This window comes from Saccopteryx leptura, chromosome 2 (assembly GCF_036850995.1).
Source record: "Saccopteryx leptura isolate mSacLep1 chromosome 2, mSacLep1_pri_phased_curated, whole genome shotgun sequence".
NCBI lineage: Eukaryota > Metazoa > Chordata > Mammalia > Chiroptera > Emballonuridae > Saccopteryx > Saccopteryx leptura.
In genome coordinates, this window is record NC_089504.1 from 321,701,709 (window position 1) to 321,727,474 (window position 25,766).

General features: G+C 41.3%; 1 protein-coding gene across 5 annotated transcripts in view; it reads left to right on the forward strand.

The window, feature by feature from the left end:
* Positions 1-265: 265 nt before the first annotated feature.
* CDC27 (cell division cycle 27) overlaps positions 266-25,766 on the forward strand; it is an 82,819-nt gene continuing 57,318 nt past the window's right edge. For 3 of the 5 annotated variants that reach the window (XM_066363099.1, XM_066363102.1, XM_066363103.1), the window contains exons 1-2: positions 267-584; positions 22,013-22,088. In XM_066363099.1, the coding sequence (XP_066219196.1) occupies positions 558-584; positions 22,013-22,088 (103 nt within the window). In that variant the 5' untranslated portion in view covers positions 267-557. Of the gene's footprint in view, positions 585-22,012; positions 22,089-25,766 lie in introns of all 5 variants that reach the window. The other 2 variants (XR_010748854.1, XM_066363101.1) reach the window with 2 other exon arrangements.

Here is a 25,766-nt window from a genome sequence, read left to right on the forward strand (position 1 = left end):
GCAAATACTTCTTGAGTAATTAAAGCCAGCCCCAAACTCTCTTAGTTTTATCTACCTTTCTTTGCTTAATCTACCACGCACCAATACAGAAAGGCTGAGCAGCGAAACCAGACAGCAGCAAGGCCACGTAACCCTCCCCCCCAGCTCGGTCACGTCACACCCAGCCTGCTGGTTGCCGTTTGGGCGTGGCTCATCCTAGGGCGGCCAATTGGGCGTGGCGTGCGTGAGTAAAGGCGTGGCCTAGAATAGGAACCTACGCTCTGGGTCAGACTCGGTATTCTCCGGTGATCCTCGACAATTTCCGGAAACGAACTCCTCTTCGACCGATTTACCTCGGACATTTCCGGTTCCCTTCGGGATTTTTCGTCTGGCTCCCGCGCGGATCTCTCCTCTTCGGGTATTTCCGCGTCCCGCTCGGAGGAGCTCGGCAATCGCTCGGCCGCCCCCATCCCCCGGTAACGGTCGCTGGTGAGTTTAAATGAGCCGAGGCTGGCCGAGCCGGAGCCGCTGCGGGGGTGGGCCTGAGGCACTGCACAAACTCGGCCTGAGCCTCAAGGATGACGGTGCTGCAGGAACCCTTCCAGGTAATGATAACCCTCTTCTCTGAGACTTGGCGCGCAGCCCTAGCCAGGAAGCCGCGTATGGCCACTCTGCGGCCTGGTGCGGCCTAGGCCGGGCTGCTTCTCCCGCCTCCTCCTTTGCCGGGTCCTGCCTTACTTCTCGTCAGTTCGGAGGCCTTGCCCACAACCTGAGCCGCGTTACCCCTGACCCTGTGTTACTTCTGTCCCTGGTGTGAACGGCGTTCGGCGATATCACCTCCCTTTTCCTCCGTGCCGACGTCCAGCTAGCCCCTCCTGTCAGTCTAGGGGCCTGGCCTCGGCCCGGATGAGGGGGGGGAGCCCGCTCCAGGTGCTCTGTTACCTAAAGGATGAGTGGTAAGCACGTTTGATCAGAGCTTGTACGATCTTCATCATGGTGGGGCAAGTTTGCGGGGGGCGGGCGGTTGATGGTTTTGTTTTTGTTTTATGTGAGAGGGTAGAGGGATGGTAGGATCGGTATTTTTAATACTAATTTATATTTTGGTAAGAGACTTTCTAGCCCACATTGCTTTCCTCACTCAGTGATTTTCCCACTGAACAATGATCTAAGAAGAGAACTCCGAGGCCCAGTGCTGAGGTGCGAGCACCTATCATACAAGGGGAGGGGGTGGGAATGGCAAATCTTAGCTTTTTTCCATGCTGATGGAGATCAGGAGTATTTTAGTGTATGCGTATACGGTGTTCAAGAAATGAAAGACAAGTAATGGCTTTCCCATAATTTAACTCTCGCTGCCACACCAAGGTATGCTTTGACGCACCGTGCTGGGAGGGCACGGAAGAAACCCCGTGGGATTTTAGGTGTGCGATGCAGTGCCAAGTCATCCCCCCCTGCCATCTGAAGAAACTGAATCTTTTGTCCTTTGGTGATGGACCAGGTCTGGGAGACTTTCAACCCACCATTCGATCTTTGACTAGATTAGAAGAGTTGACCTTTATCAAGTACTGTCATTGAGTCGTGAGCTTTATTCATTTTGAAGTTATAAAGCAAACTGATTTTAGAAATTAATTCATATTACCATTAGGCCTGTGATAGCAAATAGTAAATATTTTAATGCGTCACTACTTTCATTTTTTTCTTCTTCAAAGGATGAAATACCCATTTCTCCTAGTTGACTTCTTGTCCAGATCATTACATATAGCAGCTATTATTGTTTGAATTAATATAACATGGGATTCTGTATTTCTGTATTAGGAAATTTATCTGTTTGTAAGTTGTACCAGTGCTTCCAAAGCTATTTCTTAATATCCAAATTCCTCTTACTAGTAAAAAGTCCCTTTTAAGGTTTTTTTTCCTTTTTTCCTTGAGGCCTAACATGAAATTAGTAGTTGCTATCTTTACTTTAAATGGATTGGTAGACCACTCAGGTTGTTTAATTTATGTTTCATATACTTGTAATTTCATCTTAATAATTGATACATTTCCCTCCTCTTGTCCCAAAAGGCTTCTAAAATGATAAATTCATTGTATTGCTAGCCTATAAACATTATTTAATAATTTCAACTTGTATAAAAGCATGGGGAATGAAAGAAGTATGTAGCCTATTAATAGATAGTACCCCCTTGGGTTTCCTCTTTCTCCTTAAAGTATTCTTGGCAGTAATGCTCTTAGGGGTTTTTATGCCTTAAGAATCAAATATGGTTTGTTTGGGTTTTTTCATACTACCATTGTCTATTAGATTTAGGGATGGTGGTAAGAAGTTTTAAGTTTTGCTAAGTGAGAATTTTCGTTTGATTTATAGTATAAGAAGAAGCCATTCCAAAAGGGATCTGGAGCAATGGGAGGAGCAAGCATCTTTGACTACAATGATAAAGATCAGCTATTTAGGGGTAGTGCTGACAATGGGAAAGAATTAGTAAGGAAGAAAATCAAAATAGTACAGATAAATAAGATACTATCTTTTTTTTTAAACTATGTATTTGTGAAGGAATGAGAGTAATGGAAAGTTGTTTCCTTTCTTGGAATGCCTCACGGTTTGTGGTATTACTAGACATAGAAGAAAGTTGAGAAAAAAGCAGGCCTGTGAATGCAACTGTTTTTTGCTTTTTTTTTTTCAAGTTTTAACGTGGAAAAGCCAGTTTGATAAACAATGTAAACCTAAATATAGGGTCCTTCTCGAAATTATTTCTCTTAGAAAAGTGTTACTTGTCTGTAGGGTACAAAAAACAACTTTCTTCCACCTTCTAAGTTGTTCTAGCTAGGCTAATAATCAAATTAAAATGAGACAGAGTAACAGAGTAACAGAAGAAAATGCCCACAATTTATGATGGATGTATTTGGGATGGTGCCATAAGAATAGTACCTGAAGACGCACTGGGCAATTGAAGTATATATGCCATTTTGGTCAAAGATGAGGGGGGCACAGGGGTCTGGGATTTCAGAGGAAAAATAGGCAATTCACAGGTAGACAAGAAAGAGCAAAAGATGTCAGAAACAAATTCTTGCTGGGCCACTCAGAAACAATGGGACACAGAAGGAAGCTCAACAAACAGGCTTTGCTAGGTTTCTCACTTTCTGCTGCATTTAGTTTATATTGTGACGATAAATAAGGTGAAGCTCCTTTTCTATCTGAATTCCTTTTTTTTTTTTTTTTTTTACAGAGTCAGAGAGTGAGTCAGAGAGAGGGATAGACAGACAGGAACGGAGAGAGATGAGAAGCATCAGTCATTAGTTTTTCATTGCGTGTTGCAACACCTTAGTTGTTCATTGATTGCTTTCTCATATGTGCCTTGACTGCAGGCCTTCAGCAGACTGAATAACCCCTTGCTGGAGCCAGTGACCTTGGGTCCAAGCTGGTGGGCTTTTGCTCAAACCAGATGAGCCCGCATTCAAGCTGGCGACCTCGGGGTCTCGAACCGGGGTCCTCTGCATCCCAGTCCGACGCTCTATCCACTGCGCCACCGCCTGGTGAGGCTCTATCCGAATTCCTTTCGGCAAGTAAGGGAAGAGAGTCAAAGGTTCTGAGTCTTTTGTTTCTTAACCAGCTTAAAATCAGTATCTTAAAAAGGCATATTTTGTGGTGGCAAAACTTGGGTCCCTCACAAGTCTTTATAAAAATCTTTGCTATTATGAAGCAGAAATTCTGGCGTAGTTTTTTAATATAACTATTTGGGACAGACACACTAGCCTAAATGACTTCAATCGGTGCTAATTTGGGAGTTTATAAAATTCACCTGATGAAATTGTTCAAAAAAAAGCAAAGACATTTTAATAGGTTTATCAATTCACAGTTAGAAATGTTAGATGGCCTGACTGCTGGTGGTACAGTGGATAAAGCATCGACCTGGGACACTGAAGTCCCAGGTTCGAGACCCTGAGGTCACTGACTTGAGTGCAGGCTCACTAGCTTGAGCATGGGATCATCAACATGATCCCATGGTCCCTAGCTTGAAGCCCAAGGTCTCTGGCTCTGCCTGAGCCACAACCCCCTCCCTTCCTTAACCCCCCTCCCCCACCTCCCAAGGCACTTATGAGAAGCAATCAGTGAACAACTAAAGTGACATAACTACGAGTTGATGCTTCTCTTCTTTTTCCCTTTCCCCACCCCTCTCTCTCACTTAAAAAAATATATATATATGTTGGATGAAGTTGTAAAAGAGCCATATAAAAGTCACCCTAACAAGCAGTACAGTAAGTTGGTACTATACACCTAATATTTCAGAGGTCATTAGATAGTGAAGGAGTACTTGGGTTTGGGGTAAGATGTACAGGGACTGCAACTAACATGAATTCAAATACTATATTTCAAGTAACTTAAAATTGAAGGTGATATATTTAGAAAAATTGTGTTAGATACCCCCCCAAGGCTTCATTGATGTCAAAGGTGTATGTGAACAGTTTTAGTAAAATTGTTCTATTCAATGAAAATAAAAAAAGAATTTTCTAAATATATTTTGTGATTTTAAAAGTATTTTAACTAAATTGATAAATCAGTAGGCATTCACTATTTGATTTCCATTAAAATTTTTTATATATTTAGGTTAGCTGAAACATTTCTTTTATGAATTTTTCTTTTGAAAAATAGGAGGTTACCTTATATTTAAGTATGTTGATGTAAGAAACATCCATAGCTGTAGAGAATTTTTGTGAGTTTATTTGAGCCAAACTGACAATAAATGCCTAAAAGCAAAATCTCAACAGATTTGAGAATATGCTCCAGAGAATGGCAGTTTCACTGCTTATTTTATACATTAGAATCAAAGAAGGAGCTGAAAAGGGGGGGCATTACATGAAATTCATTGGTAGATTAAGAGTGCAGGAGAAAGCAAAGCAGGGAAATCTCTGAGATTAGGTAAAGAGTAAAACAGACATACTTCTTTTACGTTGGTGGGTATAGAATAGTTGACAATTAACATTTATAGAACATAGAGATGGTATTTGGGAACAAGATAACAATGAAGGATTTTGTGGTCTCATGCTCTGGTGGGAAGTTGCAACCTTTAGAGGGTCTTGAAAAAGCGGATTACTCTGGTATTCCAAGGGTGTGTTGACTTAGATACAAAAAAAACAATAGACAGCCTTGATTAAAGTAAAGACTGACCTTTGTCAAGGAAGGTATACAGGCCCAGGATGTGACTACCTGCCATGATTCTCTTTTACTTAGGAATTTTTATGTTCAGACCATCCTGTGTGGTTACTTTCAATCTCTAAGTTTGTGAGACCTGCCATGAAGGCCTTCCTTGAGCTTGTCTGTTAGGTTTAGTATGTGGTCCCTTTTTTTGTCCATTGGTACAATATATATAGTATCTTGAAGACATTGCTACATAATACCTGAACTGAAAAATTAAGCTTTAGGCGGGGACTGGGAATGGAGGAAGAAGTTATTGTAAATACACAATAATTTCATTTCTTTATGGACTAGGGTCCTGATGTAGCCCTTGTGCTTATGATCTGTTAAGAGAGAAAGCATTAGACAAGTAATCACAAATTAATAATTATAAACTGTGATAAGAAGGGCATTAAAAGTAATGTGTTCAGAGAGAGACCTAACAGCAGGGTCCTGTCCAACACTTGGGTGTCAGGCTTGTAATTGGACCACCAAAGGAAGTAATGCAAAATAGCAAAAAGTTAAGAAGCAGCCTCAGTGAAAAATCAAATTAGAAAGAATATTAGGCACCCGCTTTGTGCCAAGCACAGAAGAGTAGGGAAGACATTCTAAAACTTACAAAGGCTGTCAGGAAAGCATTTTGAACAAGCAACATTGAAGCTGAGATCTGAAGGTTGAAAAGGAAACAGTACTGTAATTTGAAAACAGCATGTGCTGTTTTCTCTTAATGCTTAGAGTTCCTAAAACATAGCAGAACCTGGCATTGGAAGAACTGAAAGGAGGCCAATGTGGATGGAGTTGCATAGTAATGGAAGGCCATTTTCATTGCCAGGATAATGGGAAACCATTGAAGGATTTTCAGCAGAAGGTTGATGTGATCTTATGTAGTAGATGTTAAGATCTCTCTGGCTATACTGTATGAAAAATGTAATGGGAGGAGGGAGGCAAAAGTAAAAAAGTCTTAGGATGAAGGTAACATAGACTAAGATGGTAGCAGTGTAGTAGGAAAGAGGTAGATAAATTTAAGAGGTGTTTTGAAGTTAGAACCACTAAAACAGAAATTGATTGGGTAGGGTAGTGGTTTAATGATGGCTGCCTGGATTTTATTTTGGTGGTGCCATTTAATAAATGGGGAATCCTTTGAGGAAGGGAACACATTTAAAGTTTTTCATTACCCTTTAGCCTGTTGTTTTGTTTTTGAGTTATTATGTTCAAATGTTGAAATTCTCAGAAGAGAACACTCATAGTTTATCATATTACCTTTTATCTTTTCTTAGCTATGTTATAACATAGAGGAGATGGGGGTTAGATGTTAGTAATTCTGTAGTGTATATAAAAATCTGCTCTTTAACTTACCCCTTACCAACACCACATATTTTTGTTCTAAGGTTTGGCTTCCCAATTGTTTGATAAAAAAACAAAAGCACAATGATCACAATGACAGTCACCTAGTAGGTCCTTATTGTCAGAAGAAATCTGAAAATCCAAAAGGTTAAGGCTTTGCCCAGTCCATCTACAGAATTTGATATTCTCAAGTTGGTTAAGTTTTTTACTGAAATCAGGATCATATAACAAAGTTAATGCTCAGTAAATGTTTACTGAGTGGAAGAATAATGTGTTTCAAAAGTGGTAGGCATATTAAGGAAGATGATAAGATAAATTGAATAGTATGGAGGGAAGTATGTGACATGATCTGTGCTGTTATTAACCAGAAAAACCTGCATATCTTCCAGGTATTTATAGATCACATCATTAAGAGATTTTATTATGTACTCTCAAACTTGAACTATTCCAACCTTTCTGTCAGACTGACCCATAATTCTTTAACAGATTCTTGCTTCCTTTGCTGCTATTATTATTATTATTATTATTATTATTATTATTATTATTATTTTAGCAAGTGAGAGACAGAGAGGGAGGAAGGAAGGGAGTGATAAGAAACTTCAATTCATAGTTGTGACACTTTTGTTGATGACCCCACACTCTAGCCAGCAACCTTGCACTCAAGCTGGCAAGCCCACACAGCTGGGTGAGTCTGTACTCAAGTGAGCTACCTCTGTATCTGGAACCTGGGACCTCAGCATTCCAGGTCTCCGTTCCATCACCTGCGCCACCAGTGGTCAGGCACTTCCTTTGCTTTTTAATGTTTTGCTTATTGTGTCAAGAAGAAATAACTAGTTATTTTGTATTTTATATTGTCAATATTAATATTTCCTTTAATTCATATTAGAAAAAGTTAATTATAGTAGGAATGTCTTAACTTGTGTTTTACTTCCAGATTGGGTTTCTGAAAGTTTGTAGGTCAGTAAATGGAAAATAGATTCAGAGTTCTTTTTTTTTTTTTTTTTACAGAGACAGAGAGTGAGTCAGAGAGAGGGATAGACAGGGACAGACAGACAGGAATGGAGAGAGATGAGAAGCATCAATTCCTTCCGCATCCCAGTCTGACGCTCTATCCACTGCGCCACCTCCTGGTCAGGCAATTCAGAGTTCTTTTTTTTTTTTTTTTTTTTCATTTTTCTGAAGCTGGAAACAGGGAGAGACAGTCTGACAGACTCCCGCATGCGCCCGACCGGGATCCACCCAGCACGCCCACCAGGGGCGAGGCTCTGCCCACCAGGGGGCGATGCTCTGCCCATCCTGGGCGTCGCCATGTTGCGACCAGAGCCACTCTAGCGCCTGAGGCAGAGGCCACAGAGCCATCCCCAGCGCCCGGGCCATCTTTGCTCCAATGGAGCCTCGGCTGCGGGAGGGGAAGAGAGAGACAGAGAGGAAAGCGCGGCGGAGGGGTGGAGAAGCAAATGGGCGCTTCTCCTGTGTGCCCTGGCCGGGAATCGAACCCGGGTCCTCCGCACGCTAGGCCGACGCTCTACCACTGAGCCAACCGGCCAGGGCCCAATTCAGAGTTCTTAAACACTCATTCAACAAACATTTTATTCAATAGTCATTACCAGTATGTTTAAGGGAAGTTATCTAGGATAACTAGGGAAATAATTCATTAAATGAGATAACCAGAGAATTCTAGAGGAAAACAGAATCTGGTTTTTGTCTTTCAGAAATTGTAACATAGGCCCTGGCTGATTAGCTCAGTTGGTTAGAGTATCATCCCAATATGCCAACATTGTGGGTTTGATCCCTGGTCGGAGCACATGAATGGGTGAAATGGCAAACTAATGTTTTTCTCTTTCCCTTCCTCTTTCTCTAAAATTAAAAAAAAGAAAGAAAAGAGGTTGCAAGCTAGTTAATCAAATAATATAACCAAATCTAATAAGCATCCTAATGTTTAAAAAAAAACAAACTACCTAGAACTCCATAGGATGGAGTAATTAATATTACATGGGATAGATCAAATGAAGTCTTCATGAAAGGTAGAGGAATATGTAAAGTGAATTTTAAAGAAAGGATGACTAAAATTTCAGGAGATACAAGTTAAAGACAAAGGACAGCCCAAACAGAGGGAACATGTTAGCAAAAACTCTGAAATAATAAAATACAGTGGATGTTTAGGGACCTGTGGAAGCTTTTTCTTGTCTAGACCATAGACAACTTTGGTGAGATGTGAAAACAGAGCCAAAAAAGGAAGATTAAAGCCAGATGGGAAGTGAGTAGTTTACTAAGGAGTTTGTGGTTTATTCTGTAGATAGATATTTTGTAAGTTTTGTGGAGCTATCCAAGAGGAATCATTAGAAAGTTTTGATCAAGGAGAAAGACATATGGTAATAATGAAGATGGCAGCTGCTAAAACTTTTGAGTTATTATTAGGTGTGTGCTAGGAACTACAGTATTATGTACTTTACTGGAGTCTTATATGTTACATGAAGGAACCAAGACTTAAAACACATGAAGTTACTTGCCTAAGACACAGAACTAGTAAATCCTGGAATGTGGACTTGACCCCAAACCTCTCACTGTAGTCTTCTGTTTAGCAGTAATTATATTTATGTTTGAGGACAATAATTCAGGGACAAGAAGGATTACATAACAGCTTGCAAGCAAGAGTTTAAAGGAAAGAAGAGTTGATTGCAGCCTGGGACTAGAAAAGAGAGGATAAATTCTAGGTACCTTTCTTTAGGTACAATTCTATAAATGTTAGTGACTCACTAATTGGCATATTAAAACTTTTTTAAATCTATAATGTTTCCGAATTGAATTACCAATCCGTTATTTCATGTATACCATACAAGGTCACAGATATGACCTTGGGCAGTTTGGATCTCAAACAAAGAGCACCCCTCCTAATCATAGCAGCAACAGCGCTCCTCAAGACACTAGCACTGTAGTACATAATCTCTAATGTGCAAAGAAGAAAGCACCTTTCTACATCAGTAACTTGTCTCTTCTCCTTTTATGTATAGTAAAAGAGACCACCACCTACCTATGGTCTACCATGGTCTGAAAAATATTAAATGGAAAATTTCAGAAATAAACAATTCATAAGTTATTTTAATTGTGCACTGTTCTGAGTAGCGCAATGAAATCTTGCACTGTCCTGCTTCATCCTGCCCAGGATGTGAGTCATTCCTTTGTCTAATATTCACAGTGTACACACACTATCTGCTCAATAGTCACTTCTTAGCCTTTTCATCATCAGATTGACTGTTGCAGTATTGCAGTGCTTGTGTTCAAGTAACCTTTATTTTACTTAATAATGGCCCCAAAGTGCAAGAGTAGTGATGCTGGCAATTCAGATATGGCAGAGAAAAGCCATAAGTGCTTCCTTAGTGAAAAGATGAGTACAGTACAATAAGATACTTTAAGAGAGTGAGAAACCTCATTCACATAACTTTTATTACAGTATATTGTTACAGTTCTATTTTATTATTTACTACTGTTGTTAATCTCTTACTGTGTCTAATTTATAAGTCAAACTTTATTATAGGTATGTATGTATAGCAAAAAATACATATACTATAGGGTTTGGTGCTATTTGCTATTTCAGGCATCCTCTGGGAGATCTTAGAACATAATGGGGAGTACTATATCTAAATTTAATTCCAGCCTGACCGGGCAGTGGCGCAGTGGATAGAGCATCGGACTGGGATGCAGAGGACCCAGGTTCGAGACCCCGAGGTCACCAGCTTGAGCGCAGGCTCATCTGGTGTGAGCAAAGCTTGCCAATTTGGACCCAAGGTTGCTGGCTTGAGCAAGGAATTACTCGATCTGCTGAAGGCCCATGGTCAAGGCACATATGAGAGAGCAATCAATGAACAACTAAGGTGTCGCAATGAAAAACTGACAATTGATGCTTCTCATCTCTCTTTGTTCCTGCCTGTCTGTCCCTCTCTCTGTTAAAAAAAATTTTTTTAATTTAAATTTAATTCCACAAATATTTATTGACACCTATCATATATCAGACTCTAATACTGTCTCTCATCAGCTTCTTAAGGGACTGGAATATCTGTGAACACCTAACACTGTATACAGATTGTGTGTGTGTGTGTGTGTGTGTGTGTGTGTGTGCGCGCGCGCGCGCACTTTTTTCTGTGGAGCCCTGTTGCTTTTATAAGTTTTTCAAAATAGTATGCTACAAAAGGAGGGAGAACTACTTATCTAGAAATGGAGAATGGTTCTGAACCCTGAATGCTTAATTACCAGCAAAAAGTTTTAAAAATAAAGATATCAAAACTCAACTGCAACTTCCAGGGATTGTGATTCAGTGAATTTGAGGTAGACTACCGGCAAGCAAGGGTTGATAGCCACAAATCTATATAGGAGTACCAAAAGGTGCTTCATGAGAACACGTACTATTTGTTAATTATTGCACTCCTAGAGTCTAGAAAGTGGCCTCAGTAATATTTATTTATATATAATATTTAGGCACTCAGTAAATATTTATTGAATGAATGAGTAGTAGAGCCTTAGAGTTCAGAAAAGTTAAAAAAGACACCCCCCCATTATTTTATCATTCGTGGTCTTGATGGAATCAGTAAAAACATTTCCTCATACAGTAACAGTATACCTACCTTTGTACTCTAAAATGCTAAGTTATTGATATCCACCATAAGCAAATGCTATGAACAGAAGTAAAACTAATGAGTAGAAACCTCAGGTCCATGGTATATGGAAGAGTTATCAACAGGAAATATGATAACATTTTATTGGGAGTTCTGGCTGTTTTAGCATAGTCTTTTATTTAGGTGGCTTTACTTTGGGAAGGATCATGTATATCAGGGGTCCCCAAACTGCGGCCCCCTGAGGCCATTTATCCGGCCCCCACCGCACTTCCGGAAGGGGCACCTCTTTCATTGGTGGTCAGTGAGAGGAGCATAGTTCCCATTGAAATACTGGTCAGTTTGTTGATTTAAATTTACTTGTTCTTTATTTTAAATGTTATATTTGTTCCCGTTTTGTTTTTTTACTTTAAAATAAGATATGTGCAGTGTGCATAGGGATTTGTTCATAGTTTTTTTATAGTCTGGCCCTCCAATGGTCTGAGGGACAGTGAACTGGCCCCCTGTGTAAAAAGTTTGGGGACCCCTGATGTATATAGTGATCTAACAGTCCTTTTAAACAGGTTCTATTTGTATTTAGTGGCTTCTTTTTTTTTTCTCTTCCCATCTTTATTCCCCAAGTAATGGAGAGCACCCTCCAATTACTGAGTCTTTCTAGGGTAGTATGATATTTTAATATTCTTAAGTATTCCTTTCTATGATTGAGAGGTATTGTGAATTAATTTATATGGAGGTATTACAGAAGCAATGATATATGCCAGCTGGCAGAAAACTGATGTATGGCAAATTAAAATTGTATGAACTGCTTTCTCTGGAAATTATGAGTAAGAGTGTTGGGATAAATTGGGCTTTTTGGTAACAAATTATCTTTAGTATGGAATCTATAAGCATCTGAAAATTCCAGATTTCTCTTATTTGGAGCAGTTAATAATTTTTAAGTACATATGTTAGAGTCACTTTACAGAATATGTCAACTACTTCTGGAAATATTGGGGGAAAGTGAAATGATAGTTTTTTAAATTTCAGACCAAAGGAGATTTCTTTTTTGCCCAATTAATTTGGAAGGGTTATGAAAGGAGATAGTCTTGTGATTCATTTCAATTAATATCATACATAGGATGTTTTAATAGGTGTAAAAAATGGGTTAGGGCTAAGAAGGAACATGAGGACCTACAAACAAGTGGCCGTGAAACAAGTAATTTGAGGCTTTCTTTTAAAGCAGGGGCCCCCTAACTATGGCCCGTGGGCCGCATGCAGCCCCCTGAGGCCATTTATCTGGCCCCCATCGCACTTCCGGAAGGGGGACCTCTTTCATTGGTGGTCAGTGAGAGAAGCACATTGACCATCTCCATTAGCCAAAAGCAGGCCCATAGTTCCCATTGAAATACTGGTCAGTTTGTTGATTTAAATTTACTTGTTCTTTATTTTAAATATTGTATTTGTTCCTGTTTTGTTTTTTTACTTTAAAATAAGATATGTGCAGTGTGCGTAGGGATTTGTTCATAGTTTTTTTTATAGTCTGGCCCTCCAACGGTCTAAGGGGCAGTGAACTGGCCCCATGTGTTAAAAGTTTGGGGACCCTTGTTTTAAAGCAAAGGGACATGACCTAAAGGATTAGAAATTACTTTATTTGCCTGACCTGTGGTGGCGCAGTGGCTAAAGCGTTGACTTGGAATGCTGAGGTTACTGATCCAAAACCCTGGGCTTGCCTGGTCAAGGCATATACAGGAAGCAACTGATGCTTCCTGATTTTACCCCTCTCTTTCTCTTTCACTCTCTCTCTCCCTCTCGTTTCTCCTCTCTCTAAAAAAAAAAATCAATAAATAAGAAAATGAAAAATTATTTTATTCATAACATCCTTTTTATTACATTTATTGAGGTGACATTGGTTGATAGAATCATATAGGTTTCTTTTATTTATTTTATTTATTTTTTACAGAGAGAGTAAGTCAGAGAGAGGGATAGACAGGGACAGACAGGAACGGAGAGAGATGAGAAGCATCAATCATTAGTTTTTCCTTGTGCGTTGCAGCACCCTAGTTGTTCATTGATTGCCTTCCCATATGTGCCTTGACCGTGGGCCTTCAGCAGACCAAGTAACCCCTTGCTGGAGCCAGCGACCTTGGGTTCAAGCTGGTGGGCTTTTGCTCAAACCAGATGAGCCCACGCTCAAGCTGGCGACCTCGGGGTCTCGAACCTGGATCCTCTGCATCCCAGTCCGACGCTCTATCCACTGTGCCACCGCCTGGTCAGGCAGGATCATATAGGTTTTAAGTGTACATTTCTATGATGCACGATATTCATAACATGTTGAATTAACGTTTTATGAGACAGCCTCTTTGGCTTTGTGGATTCTGCTGAGCAGGGAGGCTTTTAATTAGATAAAGTCTTTTAGGTTTGTCCTTCTCAAACCTTTATATACATATAAATCATCTGGGGATCTTGTTAAAATGAAGGTTCTAATTTAGTAGGTTTGGAATAGGGTCTGAGAGTCCACACTTCCAGTAAGCTCCAAGTAGATGCTAGTAAAAGCCACATGATGAGAAGCAAAATTTGTTGAAGTAGGAGGAAATGACTGGATTAAGAACACTAACCTTGGAGAACGACTAAAGTGCCACAATTATGAATTGATGCATCTCATCTCTCTCCCTTCCTTTGTCTCTCTCGCAAAAACAAAGCAAAACAAAAACCATTAACATTGGAGATCAAGATACTACTTGTGTCGGTATAGTTTACTCAAAAGTAAGTTTAAATTCTCATCTTCCTTTACCTTGTATCTAGATGGGGATGGTCAGATCATACATATCTGAAACTGTAAAATTTTGACTATATGTCAAAAGACAAAAAAAATTTTTTTGGCTATACAGACAATAAGGCTGAATAAACTAGAGACCCCAAATGAGTTAATTTACCATTTCTTTCCTTGAGGAAATAGAAAAATATATCACTGAACTAAGTAAGTCATCAATTACTATTAGGACTTTTTTTTTCTTGAAAAGCAGGGAGGCAGAGAGACAGACTCCAGCATGCACCAGTAGGGGATGTACCCAGCAAGCCCCCTACTGGGCAATGCTCTGCCTATCTGGGGCCAGTGCTCTGTTGCTCAGCAACTGAGCTATTTTTAGTGCCTAAGGCAAGGCCATGGAGTCATCCTCAGCTCCTAGGGCCATCTTGCTCCAACTGAGTCATGGCTGCGGGAGGGGAAGAGAGAGATAGAGTAAGAAGAAGGGAGAGGAGGAGGGGTGGAGAAACAGATGATCGCTTTTCCTGTGTGCCCTGACCAGGAATCAAACCCAGGACATCCACACATCAGGCTGACACTTAACACTGTGCCAGGGCTTACAATTAGGACGTTTAAAAAATTATAATTAATAGTCATACCAGTGTTACTAAACATTTGTTATCATTCAAATGTTTGAGCTTTACTATATCCAAGGCATATTAATCACTTATAATGTTTTCTAGATTTGCTGGTATAATGTTAGCTAGTGATCTTCAGTAGGTAATTAGGTAATAAGATCTTATTTTTTAGTGAAAGGAGGGGAGGCAGAGACAGACTTTTGCAAGCACCCCAACTGGGATCTACCCAACAAATCCACTAAGGGGTGATGCTCTGCCCATTTGGGGCCCTTGCTCTGTTGCATCCGGAGTCAATTTTTAGCACCTGAGGTGGAAGGCATGGAGCCATCCTCAGCACTTGGGGCTAACTCGCTCTAATTGAGCCATGACTGCAGGAGGGGAGGAGAAGAGAGAGAGGGAGAGACAGAGAGAGAAGTGAAAAGGGGAGGGGTGGAGAAGCAGATGGGCTCTTCTCCTGTGTGCACTGACTGGGAATCGAACCCAGGATGTCCACATGTTGGGCTGATGCTCTAACACTGAGCCAACCGGCCAGGGCCTAAGATCTTTTTTTTTAATTCATTTTATTTATTTTTTAAATTTTATTGATTTATATTGTGACAGAGATAGAGAGAGGGACAGACAGGAAGGGAGAGAGATGAGAAGCATCAATTCTTCGTTGCGACACCTTACTTGTTGATTGCCTTCCCATATGTGCCTTGACGGAGGCAAGGTGGGCCTACAGCAGATTGAGTAACTCCTTGCTCGAGCCAGCGATCTTGGGCTCAAGCTGATAAGCCTTGCTCAAACCAGATGAGCCTGCACTCAAGCCGGTGACCTCGGGGTCTTGAACCCGGGTCCTCTGCATCCCAGTCCGATGCTCTATCCACTGCACCACCACCTGGTCAGGCTTTATTATTCATTTTAGAGTGAAGAGAGAGTGAGAGAGAAAGGGAAAGAGGCAGGAAGCACCAACTCCCATATGTGCCTTGACAAGTCAAGCTCAGGGTTTTGAACTGGTGACCACGGCGTTCCAGGTCAGTGCTTTATCTACTGCACCAACACAGGTCAGGCAGGTAATCAGATCTTAATTTTTAAAAAAATTATTATGGGTGTTGGATACAGCATAATCTGACTGTTCAATTGATATGGAGATGTTTACCCAAAATCTATGTACTCTTATTGATCAATGTCACCCTGTTTAATTTAGTTTTCCAAATAAAATGAATTAATTAAAAAAAATTTTTTTTTTGGCCCTGGCCGGTTGGCTCAGTGGTAGAGCGTCAGCCTGGCGTGCAGAAGTCCCGGGTTCAATTCCCGGCCAGGGCACACAGGAGAAGCGCCCATCTGCTTCTCCACCCCTCCCCCTCTCCTTCCTCTCTGTCTCTCTCTCTTCCCCTCCCGCAGCGAGGCTTCATTGGAGCAAAGATGGCCCGGGCGCTGGGGATGGCTCCTTGGCCTCTGCCCCAGGCACTAGAGTGGCTCTGGTCACGACAGAGCGACGCCCCGGAGGGGCAGAGCATCGCCCCCTGGTGGGCAGAGCATCGCCCCCTGGTGAGCATGCCGGGTGGATCCCGGTCGGGCGCATGCGGGAGTCTGTCTGACTGTCTATCCCCGTTTCCAGCTTCAGAAAGGTACCAAAAAAAAAATTTTTTTTTTGGTCCTGGCTAGTTGGCTCAGTAGTAGAGCGTCGGCCTGGCATGTGGATGTCTTGGGTTCAATTCCCGGTCAGGGCACATATAAGTGCCCATCTATTTCTTCTCCCCCCATACATATTTCTTTCTCTCTCTCTCTCTCTCTCTCCCCCCCCTCCTTCCCTTCCTCCCTTTCTCCCCCTTCTGCAGCCATGGCTCAATTGGAGCAAGTTGGCCCCAAGCACTGAGGATGGCTCTATAACCTCCTCAGGCACTAAGAAGAGCTCTGTTGCTGAGCAATGGCGCAACGCCCCAGATGGGCAGAGCATCGCCCCCTAGTGGGCTTGCCAGGTGGATCCCAGTGGGGGGCATGTGGGAGTCTGTCTCTGTCTCCCTCCCCTCACTGAATAAAAAATAAAAATAGGCCGTGGCCGGTTGGCTCAGTGGTAGAGCGTCGGCCTGGCGTGCAGGAGTCCCGGGTTCGATTCCCGGCCAGGGCACACAGGAAAAGCGCCCATCTGCTTCTCCACCCCTCCCTCCTCTCCTTCTTCTCTCTCTTCCCCTCCCGCAGCCAAGGCTCCATAGGAGCAAAATTGGCCCGGGCACTGGGGATGGCTCTGTGGCCTCTGCCTCAGGTGCTAGAATGGCTCTGGTTGCAACAGAGTGATACCCCAGGTGGGCAGAGTATCACCCCCTGGTGGGCATGCCAGGTGGATCCCGGTAGGGCGCATGCAGGAGTCTGTCTGACTGCCTCCCCATTTCCAACTTCAGAAAAATACAAAAAATAAAAAAAATTAGAAATAAATAAAATAAATAAAAATAGTGTGTTTTTTTTCCTGACCAGGCATTGGCGAAGTGGATAGAGTATCATCAGCCTGGAATGCTGAGGACCTAGGTTCAAAACCCTGAGGTCACCAGCTTGAGCACAGCTTATCCAGCATGAGTGTGGATTCACCATGTTGAGCATGGGGTCACCAGCCTGAGCATGGGATCATAGACATAACTCCATGCTTGCTGGTTTGAGCAAGGGGTCACTGGCTGGCTGGAGTCCCCTGGTGAAGGCACATATGAGAAAACAATTAATGAAAAACTAAAGTGCTGCAACTATGAGTTGATGCTTCTCATCTGTCTTCCTTCCTATCTGTCTGTCCTTGTTTGTCATCTCTCTCCTTCTCTCTCTCTCTCTCATTAAAAAAAAATTTTTTTATTTTAGAGAAAGAGGAAGAGTGGAAGAGGGAGAGAGAGAGAAAAAGAGAGAGATAGAGAAACGGTCTGTTGTTCTACTTATTTATGCATTCATTGGTTGATTCTTGTACATGCACTAAACCAGTAATTGAACCTGTAGCCTTCATGTATGGAGACAACGCTCTAGCTAAATCAGTGGTGCCCAACCCCCGGGCCGTGGACCAGTACCGGTCCACAGAGAAAGAATAAATAACTTACATTATTTCCGTTTTATTTATATTTAAGTCTGAATGATGTTTTATTTTTAAAAAATGACCAGATTCCCTCTGTTACATCCGTCTAAGACTCACTCTTGACGCTTGTCTCAGTCACGTGATACATTTATCCGTCCCACCCTAAAGGCCGGTCCGTGAAAATATTTTCTGACATTAAACTGGTCCGTGGCCCAAAAAAGGTTGGGGACCACTGAGCTAAATGAGCTACCCAGCCAGGGCAGATCTTATGGTTTTGTTATAACTATTAAATCATTCAACAAAGTATGAGCTGGTATACATGCTAAAAATAAACAACTCTGTTGTATCATGATTAGTTGTGAGATTTCTCAAAAATAGTTAGCTACTAAAAATATGTAAACTTACGAGAGCTTTCTTTTAAAAAATTAATTGGAGACTTTCATATCTTATGACAGAGTTAAATCTAGATGGTTATAAAAACCTCCTTAATTAGTGCTCCTAAAAATGTTAGGTAAAACAAATACATAAACACATAATTTATATATACATAATTTACATGATACACTAAAAATGAAAGGAAACCTAGAGGTTTAGGAGCACTAAAACTAGAGTTTAGTGCTCCTAAAAAGGCTGGGTAAAACAATAAGAAAAGGCCAGTCACCAACAGAAAAATGTGTGACAGCCTGACTTGTGGTGACGCAGTGGATAAAGCATGGACCTGGAATACTGAGGTCACTGGGTTTGAAACCCAGGGCTTGCCCGATCAGGGCAAATAGGAGAAGCAACTAATAGAGTTGATTCTTCCCGCTCCTCCCCACTTCCTTTCTCTCTCTATCTCTGCCCCTCTCTCTAAAATCAATTAATAATTTTTTTTTCCCCTGAGAGAAGCAGGAAGAGAGAGAGACAGGAACATCAAGCTGCTCCTGTATGTACCCTGACTGGCAACCTCCACACTTGGGGTCAATACTCCAACCAACCGAGCTACCCAGCCAGGGCTTAATTTTTATTGATTTTTAGAGAGACAGAGAAGAGAGAGAGGACAGAAAGTATTTTTTGTTGTGCCACTAAGTTGTGCATTTTTTGGTTGCTTCCTGTGTGCACCCTGACTGGGGATCAAACCCACAAGCTTGTTCTTTTGGGATGGTGCTCTTAACTGACTGAGCTAACTGAACAGGGCAATAAATTAAATCTTTAAAAAAAAAGAAAAAGAAGCCTGGCCTGTTGGTTTAGAAGTAGAGTGTTAGCCAGGCTTGTGGAAGTCCCAGGTTCAATTCCCGGTCAGGACACACAGGAGAAGTGACTGTCTGCTTCTCCACCTTTCTCTCTCTCTCGTCTTTCTGTCTCTGTCTCTGTCTCTGTCTCTCTCTCTATTCTCCCATAGCCATGTCTTGAATGGTTTGAGTAAGTTGGCCACAGATGCTGAGGATGGCTCCTTGGCCTCGCCTCAGGCACTAAAATATATCGGTTGCCAATCAACGGAGCAACACCCCATAGGGGGCTTACCATGTAGATCCCCATCACGGCACTTGCAGGAGTCTGTCTTTCTGCCTCCCCACCTCCCACTTAATTTAAAAAAAAAGAAAGGAAAAATGTATGATACATGAAGAGGCATTTGCCAGAATATACATGAAATAAATTACCAGTAAACACAGCCTCATTTTAATATTAAGAGATGCTAATTAAAAGCACTAAACATTTTACATCTATCTGATTGGTAAAAATTTTAAAGTTTGAAAATACTTAGAGTAGACAAGGATATGGAATAATGGGAGCTCATACATTGTTGGTTAGGAGCATAAATTAAACCAGCAGTTTCAGAAAATAATTTTACAGTACCTAGAAAAGATGAACATATGCGTATACTCAACAATCCAGTAATTTTATTCTTAAATGTATATAGTAATTTAGAGAAATTCTTAAACGTGTGCCCCAAGAGACAAATATAAGAGTTTTCATTGTAGCATTATGATAACTGGGGAAAACATTAGAAATGACCCAAGTGTTCATATGCTATAAAATGGATAAAATACACTTTGGTATGTTTATACAGTGGAAATGTTGTTTATCAGCAATCTGAATGAATGAACTCCAGCTACACCCATCATCAAGGATGAATTTTCAGAACCTAATAATTGTTTTACAAAAGCAAAATATTGCAGAATACATATAATATGATTATATTTAATTTTTTAATTTTTAATTTTAGTGAGAGGAGGGGAGGCAGAGAGACAGACTCTTGCATGCGCCCGCAGAGATCCACCTGGCATGCCCATCGGGGGCAATGCTCCATTGCAGCCAGAGCCATTTTTTAGTACCTGAGGCAGAGGCCATGGAGCCATCCTCAGCGCCCATCCCAGCTTGGCTCCAATGGAGCCTTGGCTGTGGGAGGGGAAGAGAGAGACAGAGAGGAAGGAGAGGGGGAAGGATGGAGAAGCAGATGGTTGCTTCTCCTGTGTGCTCTGGCCGGGAATCGAACCCAGGACTTCCACAAGCCGGGCCGACGCTCTACCACTGAGCCAGCCAGCCAGGGCTTTATATTTAAAATTTATAAAACATGGCTCAGCAGTAGAGCATCGGCCTAGCGTGCGGAGGACCCGGGTTCGATTCCCGGCCAGGGCACACAGGAGAAGCGCCCATTTGCTTCTCCACCCCTCCGCCACGCTTTCCTCTCTGTTTCTCTCTTCCCCTCCTGCAGCCAAGGCTCCATTGGAGCAAAGATGACCCGGGCGCTGGGGATGGCTCTGTGGCCTCTGCCTCAGGCGCTATAGTGACTCTGGTCGCAACATGGCGACGCCCAGGATGGGCAGAGCATCGCCCCCTGGTGGGCAGAGCATCGCCCCTGGTGGGCGTGCCGGGTGGATCCCAGTCGGGCGCATGCGGGAGTCTGTCTGACTGTCTCTCCCTGTTTCCAGCTTCAGAAAAATGCAAAAAAATAAATAAATAAAATAAAATTTATAAAACAAAACAATATTAACATTGCTTAAGGCTAATACATACAAATGTATAAAAATTGTGAAGAAAGCCAAAAGAAAGATTAACATAATTCAGAGTGATGGTTTCCTCTTTAAATCTGAGAGGTTATGTGATAGATGAGCTTCAAAGATATTAGTCATTTTTTATTTTTTTACAGAGATAGAGAGTTAGAGAAAGGGATAGACAGACAGGAATGGAGAGAGATGAGAAGCATCAATCATCAGTTTTTCATTGCAACACCTCAGTTGTTCATTGATTGCTTTCTCATATCTGCCTTGACTGTGGTGCTACAGCAGACCAAGTAACTCCTTGCTCGAGCCAGGGACCTTGGGTCCAAGCTGGTGAGCTTTTGCTCAAATCAGATGAGCCCTCGCTCAAGCTGGCGACCTCAGGGTCTCGAACCTGGGTCCTCCGCATCCCAGTCCTACGCTCTATTCACTGCGCCACCGCCTGGTCAGGCTTATTTATGTTTTTGGTAATATTTTACTTCTTGAGCTGGATAGGAAATACATGGGTCTAAATGTTTTTGTTTATTATATTTTTTTAAATTTTATTATTATTTTTTTACAGGGACAGAGAGAGTCAGATAGAGGGATAGGCAGGGACAGACAGACAGGAACGGAGAGAGATGAGAAGCATCAATAATCAGTTTTTTGTTGCGACACCGTAGTTGTTCATTGATTGCTTTCTCATATGTGCCATGACCGCGGGCCTTCAGTAGGCTGAGTAACCCCCTGCTCGAGCCAGTGACCTTGGGTCCATGCTAGTGAGCTTTTTGCTCAAGCCAGATGAGCTCGCGCTCAAGCTGGCAACCCCAGGGTCTCGAACCTGGGTCCTTCCGCATCCCAGTCTGACGCTCTATCCACTGCGCCACCGCCTGGTCAGGCTATTATTATTTAAAATGTATCTGATATATACTTAATGTTTCATAACTCTAAAATAGAAAAATGTATTTAGATAAATTAAAGGTTATTTCTGTTATAGCTTTACTCATTTGTATGTCAGTATTGCCTTGATTGGGTGAGAATAGGATGACATTAAAGGGATTTGATGGGAAAGTTTTAGTTGGAGGATGACATACATTTGAACATCTCACTTATGTGTAATCATGAAAAATTGTTGCAAACCACGGCTTTAAGTTTAGAGCAATATAGGTTACTGGGGTAGGCAGATCTGCAAACGAGTAACTAATATAATATTAGAGGCGTGTTTACCAAAAAAATGGCTAGAGATCAACCAGAGAAGCTTGATGAAGTACATGTTATTTAAGCTGGGTCTTTAGGAATGAGGGAACCTACACTCCCCAGTGATGGATAAGTAATTAATTATGCAGGCACAGAAGCCTAAAAGTCCGTGGAGAATCCAGTGAGTCAATTCAAGTACATATTTTAGGAGCTATACTGTGAAGAGCTTTATCTAACACATTTTGGAATTTGCACTGGGGACATTGAGGTTTTATTACTAAATTAGGGATGTTGATTTGAGGATTATATGCAAGGCTTTGTTGTAGGAGTTTCCTTGAGACTGTGTATTTATGTTCTTTTCTTCCACTTGCAGGCTGCTATATGGCAAGCACTAAACCATTATGCTTACCGAGATGCAGTTTTCCTTGCAGAACGACTGTATGCAGAAGGTTTGTAGTATATTCATTTCTATAAATTCATAAATAAATAAAATATATAAATGTCATACTTCTGATGACTTTGATAAGATTCTGAATGTTGCTTTTGTTTTTATGATTGACACTAGTTCATAAAAACTTCTTTGTTTCTTTGTGGCTCCCTTATATGCTATTTTTTTATTTTTTTTTTTGTATTTTTCTGAAGCTGGAAACGGGGAGAGACAGTCAGACAGACTCCCGCACGCACCCGACCGGGATCCACCCAGCACGCCCACCAGGGGGCGACGCTCTGCCCACCAGGGGGCGATGCTCTGCCCCTCCGGGCGTTGCTCTGTCATGACCAGAGCCACTCTAGCGCCTGGGGCAGAGGCCAAGGAGCCATCCCCAGCGCCTGGGCCATATTTGCTCCAATGGAGCCTCGCTGCAGGAGGGGAAGAGAGAGACAGAGGAAGGAGAGGGGGAGGGGTGGAGAAGCAGATGGGCGCTTCTCCTGTGTGCCCTGGCTGGGAATCGAACCCGGGACTTCTGCACGCCAGGCCGACACTCTACCACTGAGCCAACTGGCCAGGGCCTATATGCTAATTTTAATAACAGTAGAGTTACTTCACATTTTACACTATGGCTTACTTAATCTTTCCCAATCCTTAGGGTTTGTTTTTTTTAAGTTTTTTTATTAGAACAGAATCTATTCTGTGGCGAAGAGCATGGATTAGAGCAGGGGTCCCCAAACTACGGCCCGCGGGCCGCATGCGGCCCCCTGAGGCCATTTATCTGGCCCCCGCCGCACTTCTGGAAGGGGCACCTCTTTCATTGGTGGTCAGTGAGAGGAGCATAGTTCCCATTGAAATACTGGTCAGTTTGTTGATTTAAACTTACTTGTTCTTTATTTTAAATATTGTATTTGTTCCTATTTTGTTTTTTTTACTTTAAAATAAGATATGTGCAGTGTGCGTAGGGATTTGTTCATAGTTTTTTTTTTATAGTCTGGCCCTCCAACGGTCTGAGGGACAGTGAACTGGCCCCCTGTGTAAAAAGTTTGGGTACCCCTGGATTAGAGTCTATGGCCTCAGAATAAACCCTAACACTGTCACTTAAATACGCAGTTGTATACCTTGGGCAAGTTACTTAATGTCTGAGTATTACAGATTTCTCAGCTAACGATAAAAATTGCCTCATAAAATTGAGGAATTGGCACAGCCTTCTTCAAATAATGTATGTTTTGTTTTTCTTATTAATTATTGTTAATTCTCTTTCTAAGATGCTAATATAGATGATTATGTACAGCTTTTTTATTTCAAGTTATTTCCTTTGGTTATATACACTAAAATGAAATTTACAAGTCAAAGGGTGTGATCAGTTCTACCACAAATTACTTTTTTTCCCAGTTGATAACCAACAAAGAGAGATATAATAATATGGGGTGTCACCAACAGTGTCAGACTTCCTTCATAGGCCTATCAGTCTCACATTTGACCATTTTATTTTATTTTTTTATTATTTTTTATATAATTTTATTTATTCAATAATTTTAGAGAGGAGAGTTAGAGTGAGAGAGAGAGAGAGAGAGAAAGGGGGGAAGAGCAGGAAGCATCAATTCCCATATATACCTTGACCGTGCAAGCCCAGGATTTTGAACCAGTGACCTCAGCATTCTAGGTCAACGCTTTATCCATTGTGCCACCACAGGTCAGGCCCATTTGACCATTTTAATGTATTTTTGTTTACTTGAGAATTATGATGTATTTTGCATGATTATAACAGAGATTATGGGTGTTTTCTCAAGTGTTTTACATTTATTTCTATTTTGTGAATTATATCTTTATTTCTTACATATTTGCCACAAATTGCTACTTTTAAATCTTAATTCTATTCATTTTTATTATTCTGATATTTAAATTTTTTATGTAGTTAAACTCATCAGCTTTGTAAGTTTGAAAGTATAAACTCATTTATACTTTCTCCTATTGCTTCAGTAGCTGGAAAATTGTCATCTCCCCCTCCCCCCCATTGATTTGGTTGGTGGAGGAGAGAAAGAGAGAAGCATCAACTCACTATTCCACTTTGTTGCTCCATCTAGTTGTATACTCATTGATCGCATCTTCTATGTGCCCTAATTGGGGATCATGCAACCTTGGCATGCCAGGATGGTGCTGTATCCACTGAGCAACCTGGCCAGAGCTTATTGTCATCTTTCTATAACTACTATGAATATATGATTCTTGGTAGTTAAAAATTTAAAGAATTTATCATGGTATTATTACTTAATTACTTTATTTAATATTATGTATTTTTCAATCTGGTCCTTTTTTTTAATTTTATTTTTCAACTATAGTTCACATTCAATATTATTTTGTACTAGTTTCAGGTGTGCAGCATAGTGGTTAGATAGTCACATACTTTAGAAAGTGTTCCCCTCTATATTTCTAGTACATACCTGGCATCATATGTAATTATTGCAATATTATTGACTATATTCCCTATTCTATACTTTTCATTCCTATGACTATTTTGTAATTACCAATGTATACATCTTAATCCCTTCACCTTTTTCATTTACCTCCACCCCAACCCCATCCTCTCTGGCAACAATCAATCTGTTCTCTGTGTCTTTGAGTCTGTTTCACTTTTGTTTGTTCATTAGCTTCCACATATAAGTGAAATCATGATATATGTCTGATTTACTTCAGTTAGCATAATATCCTCTAGGTCTATCTATGCTGTCCCAAATGGTAAGAGTCATTCTTTTTCATGACTGAGAAGTATTCCATTATATTTATATATATATGCAATGACTCATCTGTTGATGGGCATTTGGGTTGGTTCCATATATTGGCTATTGTAAATAACACTGCAAAGAACATAGGGGTGCAATTATTCTTTCAAATTAGTGTTTTAAATTTCTTTAGTTAAATACCAAGAAGTGGAATTGCTGGCTCATAGGCAGTTTTATTTTTAATTTTTTGAGGAACCTTTATTTTTTATTTTTTTTATATTTTTCTTTTCATTTTTCCGAAGCTGGAAACTGAGAGGCAGTCAGACAGACTCCCGCATGTGCCTGACCGGGATCCACCCGGCATGCCCACCAGGGGGCGATGTTCTGCCCCTCTGGGGCGTCGCTCTGTTGCATCCAGAGCCATTCTAGCGCCTGAGGCAGAGGCCACAGAGCCATCCCCAGCGCCCGGGCCATCTTTGCTCCAGTGGAGCCTCGGCTACGGGAGTGGAAGAGAGAGACAGAGAGGAAGGAGAGGGGGAGGGGTGGAGAAGCAGATGGGCGCCTCTCCTGTGTGCCCTGGCCAGGAATCGAACCCGGGACTCCTGCACGCCAGGCCGATGCTCTACCGCTGAGCCATCCGGCCAGGGCTTTGAGGAACCTTTATACTGTTTTTTACAGTGCTGCTCCAGTCTGCATTTTCACCAGTATTGCATGAGGGTTCCCTTTTCTCCACATCCTCACCAACACTTATTTGTTGATTTATTTGATGATAACCATTCTGACAGGTGTGAGGTTATATCTCACTGTGATTTTAATTTACATTTCTCTGATGACTTAGTGACATTGAGCATCTTTTCATTATGTCTATTGAACGTCTGTATATCCTCTTTGGATGTGTTTATTTGGGTCCTCTGCCCACTTTTTAATTGGATTGCTTGGTTTTTTTGTGTTGAGTTATATGAGTTCTTTATACACTT